This window comes from Maniola hyperantus, chromosome 21 (assembly GCF_902806685.2).
Source record: "Maniola hyperantus chromosome 21, iAphHyp1.2, whole genome shotgun sequence".
In the NCBI taxonomy this organism is placed as follows: Eukaryota; Metazoa; Arthropoda; class Insecta; order Lepidoptera; family Nymphalidae; genus Maniola; species Maniola hyperantus.
This window is the reverse complement of record NC_048556.1, coordinates 6,100,388-6,116,628: the sequence shown is the minus strand read 5'-3', so window position 1 is coordinate 6,116,628 and position 16,241 is coordinate 6,100,388. Positions and strand designations below refer to the sequence as shown.

At 39.1% G+C, this 16,241-nt stretch overlaps 2 protein-coding genes across 5 annotated transcripts; both read right to left on the bottom strand.

Moving 5' to 3' along the window:
* Positions 1 to 964: 964 nt before the first annotated feature.
* On the bottom strand, positions 965 to 1,674 carry LOC117992469 (protein Abitram). Its single transcript, XM_034980173.2, has one exon. The coding sequence runs from the start codon at positions 1,538 to 1,540 to the stop codon at positions 1,013 to 1,015; it is 528 nt and encodes a 175-aa protein (XP_034836064.1). The 5' UTR covers positions 1,541 to 1,674; the 3' UTR covers positions 965 to 1,012.
* Positions 1,675 to 3,074: 1,400 nt separating this feature from the next.
* On the bottom strand, positions 3,075 to 14,633 carry LOC117992446 (sarcalumenin). Of its 4 annotated transcripts, none has more exons than XM_034980144.2 (11): positions 14,555 to 14,633; positions 14,162 to 14,341; positions 10,436 to 10,522; positions 9,942 to 10,271; positions 8,720 to 9,372; positions 8,027 to 8,348; positions 7,776 to 7,948; positions 7,304 to 7,495; positions 6,924 to 7,187; positions 6,471 to 6,634; positions 3,075 to 3,831 (listed from the first exon to the last, which is right to left on the bottom strand). In XM_034980144.2, exons 2-11 carry the CDS (start codon positions 14,241 to 14,243, stop codon positions 3,621 to 3,623), a joined length of 2,478 nt encoding a protein of 825 aa, XP_034836035.1. In that variant the 5' UTR covers positions 14,244 to 14,341; positions 14,555 to 14,633; the 3' UTR covers positions 3,075 to 3,620. The 4 variants fall into 4 exon arrangements, with proteins under 4 accessions (XP_034836035.1, XP_034836038.1, XP_034836036.1 ...); XM_034980147.2 differs by having other exon boundaries at positions 14,162 to 14,316; positions 14,555 to 14,616; XM_034980145.2 differs by having other exon boundaries at positions 14,162 to 14,352; positions 14,555 to 14,569.
* Between the last annotated feature and the right edge of the window lie 1,608 nt (positions 14,634 to 16,241).

Below are 16,241 nucleotides of genomic sequence, written 5' to 3'. Positions count from 1 at the left end.
TAATGAACGATTTAGCAAGCTGAAGTAGTAGTAGGCAAGCGATGTCTGTCGCAGAACTGATGGGGCAGACATGTTTTGGAGTGAAAACCGCGGACCAGCAAGCGCAGTATGGGACGACCCTAAAACCACTGGACTGATGACCTCAAGAAGGTAGCGGAAAGTGGATGAAGCGACGTTGTCTCAAGTTGGTAACTTTTTGGGTGACCGACTGAGGATCCGAATGTGACCTTTCCCTATCCTCCGTGCCTCGGAAATCAGGTTTGCTGTTCTTTCTACTTTTTACCACTAACATTTGATAATAATATTGTCTAGCTAAGAGTGGGTTTTCTCACTTAGTAGTCTAATGCAAATTTGACAACTCAAAAGTAATTGTAAAAGTTTAATTTAATAAAACCTCCCACATACTCTTTTCCTGTCCCAAACTCCCCTTTAACTTTACGATATCCTCCCTCCTAAAATTCCCCGTCCTCTAAATGATGAATGTGTTTTAATGTTAGTGTATAGTCCTTATATTAAGTATCTATGTAAATTTTTTACAATTGACAAACTAAAGCTATAATTTGTGTATTTATGTTTCTCTGTTGTCCTCCCCGTGTGTGTGTCTGTCTCTGTGATCCCAGTTGTAATATTTCATGTAATAGTTATATTATGTCACTAACAATAAATTAACCCTTCTATTACAGTAAACAGTTTAAGATCTTAACTGCACATTTTTACCGGCCAATCTCCTCTGTCTCCTTCAAGCTACTTGAGACTGGCAAAGTACATTGTGCTGACATGGCACTGGAAAAAGCCATATATTAAGAGAAGAATTTAATAAAAAATATTTTTATCTGGAAACTCACCACATTAGTATCCCAACTCCCAAAAAATCATGTGATTAATGGAAAAGGATCCAACCCTCAGCAATGCGGAGTAAAATGAAAGATTACATCACAGCCAAAAATGCAATAAAATGCAAACAAAAAATTAAGTCATTTATTTTCTATTCTAATCTAGCAAGCAAATTAATCTAACCATTAACAGTTTTCAAGTACTCTTCGTGAGTTAATAATTCATTCTTTGTAGCATCTGTAACTGCAATACTGGATAACATGATAGCAATAAAACCATCTGAATCAGGTGCTTCTCTTAAAAGTTCAGGATTTTTTACTAAATTTTCATTGATTTCTACAAGAGTTCCTTTCATTCCACAAGGTATTGTAAAGGCAGTGTTGTCATTCCATTCAACTTTGCAAATTACTGAATCTGGGTACAGCGCTTGTCCACCTTTTTTCCCTTTTCCCTTCACTTGGTTACTTAAGCGATCAACTTTCCCTGTATTAAAGTTCAGAGTGTATTTATCTTTTTTCTTGAAAAAGAAATGGCTTGGTGCAAGACAGAGTAAGGTAACCCTATTTGAGTGAAACATTAACATAATATCATTGTTTTCAATGCCTTTCACATTTAATATGTATCTTTTGCTAAAATATCTATCTGTAAATGATTTATAAATGGCTGGATCTTTGAGGTCTATTGAGTCTAAAATGTCATACTCCATGGTAGAAACTTTTTCAACTAGAGAAAAAACTAGTTATGCTGGTTTGCTCTTTCTTGGGCTAATATCCGTGCGCGAATTTCAGCATGCTTCCTTATTGCCTCTTCATTGTTAGCTGTTTGGCGTTGGATTCGTTCTGCCTTCAAGCATTTCCTCATATCTCGATCATAGTCGTTGCAGTAACCGATAAATTTACGAAATGGATGCTGAAACAATACATTTTTCTTTTCAGTTTTTGTCATAAGTAGGTATCTACGATTATATAAGCCGAAAGTCAGTATCAAGCCTTTATCGTTTAATTCACTTTAAATAAGTGCAATTATAGTTGTATAATACAACAATTATTTAGCAAAAAATGGAGTGGATTATGAAAAAACTTTCTTACCTCCACGTGACAGTTCTGCAATATTTTTATTACAACATTGCATTCATCCGTGTGTAAATGAGGTGCTAAATCTGTGTGCATAACGTTTTAAATTTATTATTTACAATAATTTCTAAAAATACGGAACAACCTAACAACAAAATATTATACAATTATAACGGTATAACCTCAACGACCTCAACTTTTGGTGACAGATTGACCTTGACAGTTGACATTTGTGAATTGACAATGCTTAATGTCATAACGTCACATCATTGTCATAGACTAAAATTAGAGCGCTTCACACAGGTTTTGTTCTGAAGAGCACTTGTTAGATTGGCTTGTGCACCTTGTGCCCTTGTGCACTTCTAATACCTTACTTCTACGACTTCTACATCGTGGCTGTCATAAATATCAAATGTCATAATCATTTATTATTTTTATTCCAAAGCTCGCTTAAGTTAGCCACCTCGTTGAATTATTGATGACGTCAAATACGCCCATAATAATCCCTTATTGGTTGTCAGCTCCCACATGTATGCACAATAACTTGAAAAACATTTCCATACTAAAAAATGCGAAAGTATGTCTCTTTGCTAGCTTATCATGACCCGTTCTGTTTTGACGGAATCCGTTTCCGTTTCCAACTCCGTTTTGCCGAAATTTACTACAGAGTTAGCTTTTGTCCTGCAGATGGACTTAGAATATAGTCTTAGAATATATATTTTTTTAATGATATAAGTAGGCATGATGTAAAGCGCAGACGTACGCATTGAGGGTCAAACCTCTGTGGTTTTTACAATGCGTGCTACCTATTATGTGTAATTTTTTCTTGTATGTTAATAATAAATTAAAAAAAAAAAAAAAAAAAAAATACTTTTATCCCGGACAATCAAAAGTTCCCACGGGTTTTTTTAAACCTAAATCCACGCGGACGAAATCGCGGGCATTATATAAATTCAACTAGAATCTATAGAATATAGTTTTTATTTAGTTCCAAAAGTAATTTAAAATTTTGAACAAAATGATTTTCTTACAGTCATATTATGTAGATTTGCATTTTGCTACAGTTAGTTACCTACCTAGAGTTAAGTTTGGAATTGGGATCATTCCATTTTTAACCATCTAGGTACAAAAAAAGGATGTTATTTCCTTCCTAGAAATAAAACAATGTTAACAATATTTTATTTTATATTTTAAGTATTCACATAGCGTCTCATTCTAACATAGAATTAATCAGGGTTGAGACAGCATTAAATTAATTACTTAGATCTCTTAGATTAGAGAAGAACTCTAGGAACGCACCTCAATAAATAAATAAATAAGAGTAACAACGTTTCACTAACAAACTTTAATTGTAATGACTAGATTGATTTTTTTTCGTATAAAAATGGTTAATTAGGAAAATGGAAGTGTGTTGCATTTTCTACGTCGACTAAAAACTCAAAAAAAAACCTAAAACAGCTAGTTTTCACCAGACACTATAACATTCACGTCAAAAAAATAGGAACAAGCGAGTGTTTAAGCAAAATAAATGATCTACCTACTATACGATTAAACGAATGAATAGAAAATGCGGGTTTTTAAATAAAAAAATGTTAAGAGTTACGACGCCCAATTAGAAAAAGAAATGCATAATGTGCCCATAATATTCGTCTAATCCATATCGCTAAAATAAAAAGCGGGTGTTGTTTTTTGAACGTGGCAAGGGGCTGCGTCTCAACTCTTGGGCATTCCCTGGGGGGTGGCAGTTTCGACCATCTTCTTGTACTTTCCGACCAGCTCGGGGAAGTCGTAGGCGATGGCGACGTCGAGTCGCGTGATGGGGCAGCCGCGGAAGTAGGTGCACGTCGCCGACAGCTGCTGGAACTCGTACAGCGGGTTCAGCCGGAAGAAATCCCGATACGTTTCGGGATCAGGAAGATCGTACCTGAAATATTCGTATTTAGTATTATAAATGCGAAAGTGTTTTTCTATCTGTCTGTCAGCTAACTTTTTACGGTCCATTCGCTTAAGCTATTTTGACGAAAGGTAAGTATCTATAGTACGAGACAGGTCGAGATAGCAATCGGAGAGGAAACGCCCTGCACACCCGCGCTAACATAGTCCGGGCGAGCGTGGGTGACGTGCGTATGTGCGGGGCGCCCCCGCCTCAAACCCCGACTGCCATCTCGACCTGTCGCGGACTATAGGTACAGAGATGGTTTATATCTCGGATCACATGAGTAGGTATGCTATTTTTATCCCATAAAACCAAAGAGTCCCTACGGGATTTTAAATAAATCTGAGCGGACGAACGGGTTCGAACGAAACTAAACTAGCGGCACGCTATGATGGCCGGTTTGACGTTTGTCCGCTCATGAAGTTCCGTATTAATTGATAACGACTTTGAAGGAAATAATTGTATTACTTTATTGACGATAGTGATGTGCAGAGATTCATAAATTTTATCGAATGTAGTTTTAGGTTTAGGACTCAAAATTTATTTATTAAATTGATTTCTTAAATGTATACAAGTGTAGAAAAATCAGTTTGCACCATTTAAGGGGTGAATGTACTTGTGAATATGAACAATTTTCACTATGTGGACAAACCTCTGAAATCGCAAAAAAATATCAATAAATTTTTAAAAATGGAATCTAATACGATCGTCACATAGGATCGCTGGCTAGCACAACTACTACCTCCGGCAAACTCGCGTCAATGCTCAATGCAAAACAAAGCAGTTTCGAATTGACGTTGCTTCGAAAAGTATAAACTGTCAGTGCAATGCGATTGTGATATAGTTTTGACCTGGCTTTGGATTTCAAATATTGATACTGCATTACTGTTGACCCTTGCTCGTTAATTTGGACTCTGTTCAAGCCCTTTGTTGTGGATTTCGTCGATATGACCGAACGTACGCAGAGAACTGTTCTAAATAGTCAGACACGTGAGTTCCTAATACGCCTTCGTAACTATTTCGATCGTGAAGCTCAAAATGGAGGGCCAATTTTACCTATAACGTCAGTGGTTGAACGCGTAGCTGATGCGCTTAATATTGGACAACGAACTGTTAGACGGATAACTAAAAAAAAATATGGCGAGACTGGCACAGAAGAAAATAAACTTCACACACCAAAAAAGAGAAAACGAGCAAAACCAGTCGTAGGCATCGATAGCTTTGATGCCGATGCTATCCGAAGACATGTTTACGGCTACTATTTACAGAAGGAGTATCCAACAAGAAAAAAGTTGGTGCATTCACTGAAGGAAGCTGGATTATTCTTCGGTGGGGAAAGTTCTTTAACGAAGATTTTGAAGACCATTGGATTTCGATACAAAAAATGTAACAAACGCAAAATATTGATGGAAAGATTTGATATAGCGATGGCAAGGTATACTTTTTTACGGCAAGTGAAAGAAATCAAAAATTGGCAAAATGTTGTGTTCTTGGATGAAACATGGCTTAATGCTAACCATACTGTAGGCCGTTCTTGGAACGATGACACAGCAGCATCTACTTCCAAAGTTCCTGTAGGAAAAGGATCGCGACTTATAATTTGTCACGCCGGAACCATCAACGGGTTTGTCGAAGGTTCTCTCATGGCTTTTGCGTCAAAAACCACTGGAGACTATCATGAAGACATGAATGGAGAAAAGTTTACTGAATGGTTTACCTCAATGTTGTGTAGCCTCCCTGAACCATCTATTATAATTATGGACAACGCCCCATACCACTCGATGCAAATTGACAAGCCACCTGCCCAATCCCAAAAGAAAGCTGATATCGTCGCATGGCTTCGTAAAAATGGCGTAGATGCAAACATGAATATGTTAAAAGCGGAATTAGTACGTCTTTTAAAAGAAAACAAACCAACCAAGATCCGATACGTCATTGACGAAATAGCATTAGAACATGGGCACAGAGTTATACGGTTACCGCCTTACCATTGTGAGTATAATGCGATTGAGTTGGTGTGGGCTCAAAGTAAGGGATATGCTGCAAGACACAATACAGAACCCCCATTTACCACAAAAAAAATGCTAAAATTATTAGAAGAAGCTTGTGAACATGTGACTAAAGGAGACTGGGAAAAGGTTGTGAATAGAACTGTTAAATTAATAAGGGAAGATTATGAAAGAGATGTGAAAATAGATAATATTATAGAAAACGAACATATAATTATTAATGTATGTGATGATAGCAGTGACGACAGTGAAAATAGTAGTATGGACGAATCTGATTAATTATGGCCTTTTGTGGCACCTTTTTCGGTATCTTTTGTATTCATATGTTTCTTGTGTGCATATAAAGTATGTATATTCATTTTCGTTCAAATATTCAGTTCGTTCAAATAAATTAAATAAACATATACATTTTTGTTTTATTAAACCTATTTAATCAGGTACAAAAACAAAACTTAATTGTTTTTTGTTCGAGAATAAATTGACATTCCACATCACTATTGTAATGTGTCAAACCGGCCATCATAGCGTGCCGCTAGTGTAGTCGAGCATACTCCGACAAACAAGTAAGTTTAGCCGGAGATACACAATAACTGTTGTAGAATTGATTGAAATACTCACCTGGAAATGTTGGTAAGTGTACTGAGACCCTCATAGATGTGATAGTTCTGAGGGTTCTCGATTATAGCGTCGGCAATAACCTTCTTATTGCCGAAGATAGTTTTGTGGTTGTAGTACGTAGTTAGATAACAGTCGACCATCTTAGCATGGTTTCTTACGCGGACCTGAAAAAAAAGGTAAAAGTTTTCAATACATTTCAAGTTGGTCCAAGGCCGATACAAGACAAGGTAACATTTAACAAATCAGCCTGACCGTTCATTACATTAATTCTTCAATTTATTCGAGAAATTTTTAAGATGCTAAAATTTTGATCATGGTCCAGGATAATAAGGCGTGCACAAAATTAAAAGACTACTTTACTTGTGTCTATGTTTTTGTTACTACTTAATAAGTACGAATACCGCGTGTACAAAATCCAATACACGGTTTTTCACATACTATCGTAGTTCTTACCGCAAATCTCCTAGCGCTGGAGATCTTGTTCTCGATACGCCGGTCAATGGCCTGCCTCAGGTCTCTCAGCAGTTCTCGCTCCTGGGCCTGCAGCAGGCGGATGGGTGCGCCCGGCTCGTAGGGCAGAGACCATAGTGACACCGTGTACATCACCGGTGGCTGTGGGGAGCTCATCAATGGAGATATGTTCCAGATTAACGCGCTTTGCACACGCATCAACTCTTCAGGCTTCACGGAATCCGCTTTGTTCAGCACGATGCGGGTCTGTTTCACAAATATAAGTATTTTAATACTATCCTGTGATAGCTAGTTGGTTATTCCATGCACTATTTACTACCAAACAAACATGGACGAATATAAAATATCATTTGTATAAAAACCTGAGATTCTCTGCCCTTAAGCTGGTCGAGGATAGCCTCTGTTTCAGGTCCAACATCAAGTTTTGAGGGATCGTAAACAAGGAATATGATGTCAGCGCGATCTATGAACCACTGACAAGCGTCGTTGAACGGGAACACTCGAGATACTTGTTTCCTGACTTCCAGTATTCCAGGGATTTCAACAATGTTCACCTATAAAAGTAATACAAAAATGTCGTTAAACTACCAACTCACTAGCCACCTTCCACGAACCACCTTTCATGGCTTTCTTCAGCGAAAATGTACATCCTCTTAAACCCGTGGGAATTGCGAAGAATTCGCCCTTATTCCTTGTCCACAGTATAAAGAGAACCTCTTTACAAAATCCATGGGTTTGGGGAGGGTGTTGATGAGTCAGTCAGTGAGGGAGACAGGATTTTTCTTTTACTTAGAAGATCTAATATTTGCCAAATTCCAAGGAAAAAACATTTACCTTTTCCAGTAATTTACTGGGATACCTCAGTCCCCTTAGACGCTCCTCTAAACCTTGTCCGAATTTCTGTAGCCCCGAGAAAGTCCAGTCAGCTGCTAATTGTGTACCGTCTAATACTTGTGGATCTTTGCCGTGCATTAAAATATTGAAGTAAGCAGGAGATGGTTCAGCACCTGTAAAAGTTTATTCAATAATTTCCTTCAATAAACAATTTCACCAATAAAATATTGTTCGTTTCTAAAAATCCTTACCTGTTCTCAAGGACCATTCTGTAAACTCTAGTCCAGTCAAATAGTTTAAAATAGAAGATTTTCCACCACTCCACGGTCCCATAAACAGTACTAAAGGCTTCGAAAATATTTCAGGATCACCAAAATGTCTATTACTCAGGTCTCTATACCTATAAAGAACTTCTAAGGGCTTTATTGAGTTCTCGTAAAGCCTTTTCAAATCTCTGAGAACAATATCAGCAGATTTTTCAATAATTAATTCTGCCTCGCTTGCATCTTCGTCTAATCTCAAGATTTGGATTATGTGGTCACGAGATCTCAGATTTTCTGGAATCTCTAATGTCTGAAATCAAAATTTTAAATATTTAATTTGAAATGTTTCGCTCTCATGAGGATTTGGAAAAATGTGCAAAACTTCAGCTTCAAGGTCAGCTTTAAGCTTTTAGGTCAAAGATTGGGATGGGCGTTAATGAGTCAGTCAGTGAGTCAGTATTTCTTTTTATATATTTAGATAATCTCGGGACTTTTGTGCGACAGCAAGTAGTCATCATCATCATCAACCGATAGACGTCCACTACTGGACATACGTCTCTTGTAAGGCCCTTCCACACGCCGCGGTCTTGCACTGCCTGAAATTATTTTATTTCAAAGTGGCATACTTTGTCTATGGATAAAGACAATAAAAAGGTTTTACTATTAGTAAAACTAACTTACTAAAAGTAAATCTTCTTCTGGAGCACCTTCTTCCTCGCTTTCTTCACCCTCTTCAGAACCAGTTTCTTCAGATTTTTCCGAATCTTCTTCGCTAGCTTCTTTTACGTCATCTTCTGAGCTCGTTTCCTCAGCACCTTCATCTTTTTCCTCTGATTTGTCTTCTGCAGTGTCGCCTTCAACAGATTCATCTTTCTCTGACGACTCTTCTTTCTCCTCGTCAGATTTCTCCTCTCCTTCTTTTATGGATTCTTCAGATTCTTCATTGTCTTTTTCTTCTTGGGAGTCACTTGTTTGTTCCGATCCTCCCTCTACTTCATCAGATTCAGCCTTTTCTTGAGATCCATCGTCTTCTTCTGTTTTAGTGTCCTCGTCACTTTCACCTTCAGCTTTGGCTGCATCAGTTTCTTCTGACGCATCGGTAGCTTTCTCAGATTGGTCCGCATCGGTTACTGCTTCAGATTTCGCAGTATCACCACCCTCTTGCTCTTCCGATTCCTTTCCTTCTTTACTCTCGGCTCCATCTTCACTCGAGTCCTCTTTGGTTTGTCCATCTTCTTGACTATCTTGGGCTTCTTCTTGACTATCTTGTCCATCTTCTTTACTATCTTCAGAATCTTCCTTACTATCAGCCTCGTCAGCTACCTCACCACTTTCTAGAAATTATTCAGAAATATTTTTACTATAAAAAAACACATATTTCAATTTTCAATTACTATTGTCTTTATCAATAATACTATGAGAAGTAGGAAAGTAACCCTTTCCATGTTTCCTACAAACGTCTAATTAAAGATTTGTATGTAAATCTTTGGGCCCTGTTACTAAAAATAATTAGTTAATTTTTTTTTATAATTTTTTTTTCACTTCGCAAAGTTTATCTGGCTACGATTTACGATTTAATTACCAAATTCCATTCACTTATTCAGTCAGGAGTTTCGACATAACAAATTAAAAATCGAATGTCTATATATGTTATTAAAATACATTATCTTAAATTGTTATGTATAATAACTAGCTTATCCCCGCGACTTCATCCGCGAATTTCAAACCCTTCTTTTAACCCCTTAGGGATTGAATTTTAGGAATCTTTTCTAAGCAAACGTCTACGTTATAATAGCTATCTGCATGCCTTTCAGCCTAATCCGTCCATTAGTTTGAGCTTTGCGTTGATGCAGTCAGTCAGTCAGTCAGTCAGTCTTTCCTTTTTATATACATATAAGATAACCTTTTTCGGTTTCTTGTTCGTCAGCAGATGCATCCTCCTTGCTGTCTCCGTCATCTTCTTTGCTGTCATCTGCTTGTTTCTCAGCACTATCGTCGGTCTCTTCTGTTGTCGCGTCTTCTTTAGATTCAGCGTCGGCAGGGCTTCCTTCGTCTTCATAGGATACCTGAGACATATATGGTTCATCCGCAACCTCTACTGATGGCGCATCTTCTTGACTATCTCCGTCCTCTGTGCTATCCGCCTCTGCCGTCGCCCCTTCTTCTGCTGAATTTTCTTCTTTCGTATCGACATCTACACTAGCTTCACTTGATTCGTTTCTTTCTGTAGATTCTGAAATACAAAACTATTATATTTTATGAACTATAATAGTTACCTACCTATTAATATTTATTAGAGAGAGAGAAAGAAAAAGAGAGAGCAGGGGTGAAAATATCCATAATAAATCTCAAACAAACTGTAGGTATATAGACAAGGAATAATATAAACATTTGTACCTGTTTCTGAGTCTCCCGATTCGAGTTCTTTAAGTGCTTTTTCGATATATGGACGGCATTGTGACTCGGATGGAATGTCGTCGTCGGCTGAAAATAATATATTAAGAATTCAAATAGGTCTTGTCCTTGTAAAATCCTAGACCTAGACCTAGACCGTTTCCAAGTTCGCATACATGCATTGAGTGTCCCCTAGCCCTTGAACATCGTTCATCATGGTGATGCCATTTTTAGCGATGCTCAAGGGCTAGGGGTCATTGACCTAAATATGGACATTTCTGTTTATCTGTAAACAATCAAAATAACTATATGTTTCACGATTGGATGAAAGCGTAGAATTTAATAATAAGTACCTATGATATTTTATTTGAAAGGCATATATCTAACCTACACGGAATTCCACGCAGACAAAATCTAATAAATCATCATCTACATCATCGTTAACCGATAAACATTCACAGCTGGACACAGGTCTCTTGTGTGTCTTCCACGCGCCATGGTCGTGCACCACCTGAATCCAGCGGCTCCCTGCGACACGTATAATCTCGTCTATCCAAATTCTAAATGGGTCTGCCAACGCTGCGCTTTTCGGTCCGTAGGTAGGTATTCCAGCAGCTTGGGTCCCCAACGTCTATCGGTTTTTCGAACTTTGTGCTCTATGCCCATTACCACTTCAGACTCGTATTATATATTATATTCGTCGGGAATCAATAGATATACAATAGATATTATGAGGCCTCATCATCATCATGATCAACCCATCGCCGGGCACGGGTCTCCTCTCAGTATGAGAAGAGTTTTAGCCGCAGACTACCACGCTGGTCAAGTGCGGATTGGCAGACTTCACACGACTTTGAGAACATTATGGAGGACTCTCAGGCATGCAGGTTTCCTCACAATTTATCTTCAGATATTTAATTACTATAAGGTCCATGATTACTTAGTAAAACGCACATGGCTCCGAAAAGTTAGAGGTGATAGCCTAGTGGTTAAGACATCCACCTCTTACTCGGGAGGCCGTGGGTTCGGTCCCGGGCACGTACCTCTGACTTTTCAGACTTATGTGGGTCTCAAGCAATGAAATATCACTTGCTTTAATGGTAAAAGAAAACCTGCATGCCTGAAAGTTCTCCATAAGTACTCCAAAGGTGTGTGAAGTCTGCCAATTTGCACTTGGCCAGCTGGTAGTTTATGGCCAAAACCCTTCTCATTTCTGAGAGAGCCTCGTGCTCTGTAGTGAGCCGGTGATGGGTTGATCATGATAATGATGATGATCATATGACATTACAATGATATAACATTTAGTTTATGATGTAGATAGTGGTAAAGTAAACAATGCCTAGGTCGTGCAAGCTATTTTAGATTTATGATATTTGTTATAGCTTTCTCCTTGCAAACCGTTTGACCCAAATGATTGGCCTTCACACATTCCTCAGTAAATCTTTCTAGCTACAGATGATCTGTCATTGATTCATCACTAAAAATGCTCTGCATTTGAAAGGAAATTCCCGGTTTATGAATAAACTAGCTTTTTCCCGCGATTTCATCCGCGTGGACTACACAAAGTTCAAACCCTTATTTTACCCCCTTAGGGGATGAATTTTCAAAAATCCTTTCTTAGCGGATGTTTATGTCATGATATATATCTTGCATGCCAAATTTTAGTCCGATTCGTCCAGTAGTTTGAGCTGTGCGTACCTTTTCCTTTTATATATTTAGACTTACAAACTTTCCCCGGCTTCGCACGGAAAATCCTTCTCTATTGGCTAAGTACCTATACCTGCGACTGACTTTGCACATACCCATAAGTACCTAATCTACTGTTTAGAGTTCCGGATCTCAAAAGGGAAAAGGAACCCTGATAGGATCACTTCGTTGTATGTCTGAGACCATATAATATGTTTATCATCTATGGGACAGACAGCCCATAGATGATAAACATATTATATGGTCTGTCCTATCAGTCAATTCAGGGTGACCAAAACCTATAGGGTAGGTGCCTGCCTACTTCCTGTTGACCTAGACTCCTAGAGTCATGTTGAGCAGGTAGCAATGTCTTGTGTGCACAAGTAGAGAGAAAATTCCGAACACATTCCGAAAACCGTGAATTTGTGGTTACCTACATCACAAAAAAAATTAAATGTGTTTTTGAACAAATTAGTATACCTGATTAGTTAGTATACCTGGAAGAAGGGCACCTGCACATTCTAAAACAGTTTTTTAATGCATTTAATAGAGTTTGATTTATCGTGCAAAATGTTTAAAAAAACCGGCCAAGTGCGTGTTAGGCTCGCGCAATGAGGGTTCCGTACTACAGTCGTATTTTTTCGACATTTTGCACGATAATTCAAAAACTACGATACATGATGTAACCACAAATTCACGGTTTTCAGATTTTTCCCCAAATATCAGCTATAAGATCTACCTACCTGTCAAATTTCATGATTCTAGGTGTAGTCGGGAAGTACCCTGTAGGTTTCTTGACAGACCGACAGACAGACAGACAGACAACAAAGTGATCCTATAAGGGTTCCGTTTTTCCTTTTGAGGTACGGAACCCTAAAAATACGACTGCAGTACGCAAACTTCAAAATAAGAGGGTAAATTACGGTGTTATTACCCGTACCCAATTGGGTACGGATTCCGTACCCAAAGGTTACTGTCCGTCCGTCCGTCGTCCGTCTGTCTGTCAGCGGGCTGTATCTCGTGAACCGTAATAGGTACAGAGTTGAATTTTTACAGAATGTGTACTTCTATTGCCGCTACATCAACAAATAATAAAATTTTCAAAACGGCCGCCATGAAAATGGACAAAAATAATGTAAAATAAACTGTAATTTCTTGTACGAAACCCTTCGTGTGCGAGTCCGTCTCGCACTTGATCGATTTTTTCGAAGGCTGGACAAACAATATTTATAACTAAGTATTACTAACAAAATAGCATTAGCAGTTACTGAAATAAACAAGTGTTACAGGCGGATGGACGGACTTAGTCACGTCAAGGGTTCCTTTTTTACCATTTTAATACGGAATCTGAAAAAATAAAGTGGGTACCATAGATTAATTATTGGTCTCGCTCCGCTTATGGTGGGTACCAATCCTGGATCCTTTCTAGCCGGATCAATAGGCAATAAATAGATTATAATAGGCAATCTTGTGGTGAATTTTCACAAACATTGCACAGTAACTCCTACTTAATGAAAATAACGGATCTTCATTCTTCGTCCTAACGATAAACAATTATTCAAAATTTCTTTTTTCCTTCAATGGTTTTGACTTTTGATGTAACATAGGGTTAGAAACTTTTTGTAAGTAGGTACATTAATTTATAACTACCTAGGTCAGGTACTAATGAAATGTAGGTCAGAAGTTATGTAAAAGTTATGATGTGACCTATTTCCGTGTCTCACTTTTATAATGTCGTCATGATCCTATCGTTTTTCACAAGATGGCGACGCATAACGACAAATCCCTGTATTTCTATTTGCGTAGCTATGCCGCGGCACGTCTAGCGCCGCTCTGCTCGCTCCAAGCTCTGATTAAACACGATGAGTGATAATTAAATCATAATAACCTTGTAGTTTAAATACTTTCCTAAGGTTATAGCCAAAAATAGCGCACAAACGCTCTTTTTACATAATTTCAGCGCAAGTTACACCGAAAATAGCAACGAACTAGTGACGCAGAGCGTGCGCAACCGCCCTGGCCGCGCCGCGCGACTCCACTCACCTCTCGCCGCGAGCGCGAGCGCCGACACGGCGAACAACATGCACAACATAAACCTCCATAACTTTGATCTCTTGGTCCACATTTTGTAAGGTTCCGGCCCTCTACAGCGGGCTACCGGTCATTTGCACTACACTCGCGCACCCCGATCGGTCGATCTATGGACGCGAATCACAAACCACACTGAAAACAGACTTCACTGAATGCGAAATGCATTCCCGTGGGAATGCAGCTCGCCAACGCCGCCTTTAAACTGCGGTTCGAATGTTAACGCCGTATCTTTGAAATAACTGAATGGCTTATTCGTAGGGATCGTTAAATTTAACCGCAATTTAAATGGACGCGATGTCACTCGCGGTGACGTCTGGTGTCCGCGGGGAGGGACGTCGGTCGTACTCTATTTCCGGAGACAGCACAGCATCGCTGGTCGAAGGGGTACTGGCGCGCGAGCGCGAGCACGCCGCGGGGCTCCCCGCGCGCCGAGCTTTCGGATTCAGTGCTACGCGTGCCAAGCGCAGGGCGGGCGGGGTTCCATACGCACTCGCACTATACGCTACTACCAAGGACCACACTGTACGTATGCGCTTTTCAGCAAAGCAAAAGCACCATTGAACATCGACGACTTATAACCAGGCGTGTCACAACAGAAGTCCCACTTGCCAAATAAATGACCGATTTATGCTGCGTGGACTATAGTTGAAAGATTCCACATGTAAGTAAGTATATACGTAGGTACCCACTTGATATTTTTCTTACTGTACCTACTGTAGACACACGTGCCTATTAAATAATCAAAAAACACTGCAATATTTGAATTCATGACCCTACTACAGAACTCCACGTTTTAACCACTGAGCCACTACGGCTCCTACTTTTTAGGCTACTCCGAGGGAAAAAGGAATCCTTAACGTCGAGGGAATCAAAACCTGTATGGTACATCCCGTTGACGATTCTGGAATCGTGAAATATGGCAGGTAGCATAATGTCTAGCTCGAGTAGCTAAAGGGGAAAATCCGAAAACTGTCAAAAAACATACAACAAATATACTACATTACAAAAAAAAAATTAAAAATTGTTATTCCTTGTAGGTACAATGCATACATAGGTTACAGAATACAGAACCCTTCTTGTGCGAATCCGACTCGCACTTTACCGGTTTTTTATAGATTTACTATTATGTAGTAGTTAGGTAGGTAGAGTAGGTACATATGAGATCACAGTTTTAAGTTAGTTTTTCTGCTCAAAAAAAATACTAAACACTATCAGACCAGTTAAGTCGGCCGTTAACAAAACTAATTTGAAAGATTAAGTTAGAAGCCAGAATACCCAAAGATTAATACCGGCCATCAGATTACAATATCAGTTGGCACGCGCGACGGACCGACCACCCGCTACAATATTTCAAGCTGCCATTCTTAAAATTGCATCGTTCCCTCTCGCATGCACTCGCCTGCACCCTGACTTGGACGATCTATGGAACGCCCTTCCAGCATCAGTTTTCCCCTGCAATTTTAATATGGGCTCCTTCCAGTTAAGAGTGAACAGGCATCTTCTAGGCAAGCGCGCTCCATCTTTGGCTGCTATGCATCATCACTTTCCAGCAAGTCTGATTGCAGCCAAGCTCTAGTCTATAAATTAAAAAATTAAAAAAAAGACTTCCGCCACAATTGGATGATAGTCTGTCTTTGATCAGCCCGGCACGACGAAACCAAGTCTTTTAAGGTTGCCTTTTATGATCGACAATGCGAAGCAAGCCTGGGATACCTATTACTAAGTATGTGAAACACACCGTTTCATACTTAGTGGTAATCTATTTCCAATGTTACTTTAATGGATATCGCCATGATCAATCCATCGCCGGCCCACTATCTACTGGCACGGGTCTGCTCTCAGAATGAGAAGGGTTTTGGCCATAGTCCACCACGCTGGTCAAGTGTGGATTGGCAGACTTTACACACCTTTGAAACATTATGGACTCTCATACAACTCTCAAGCATGCAGATTTCTTCACGATATTTTACTTCACCGTTAAAGCAAGTGATATTAATTAACCTAACGCACGACCTATACTCAACTCCGAAAA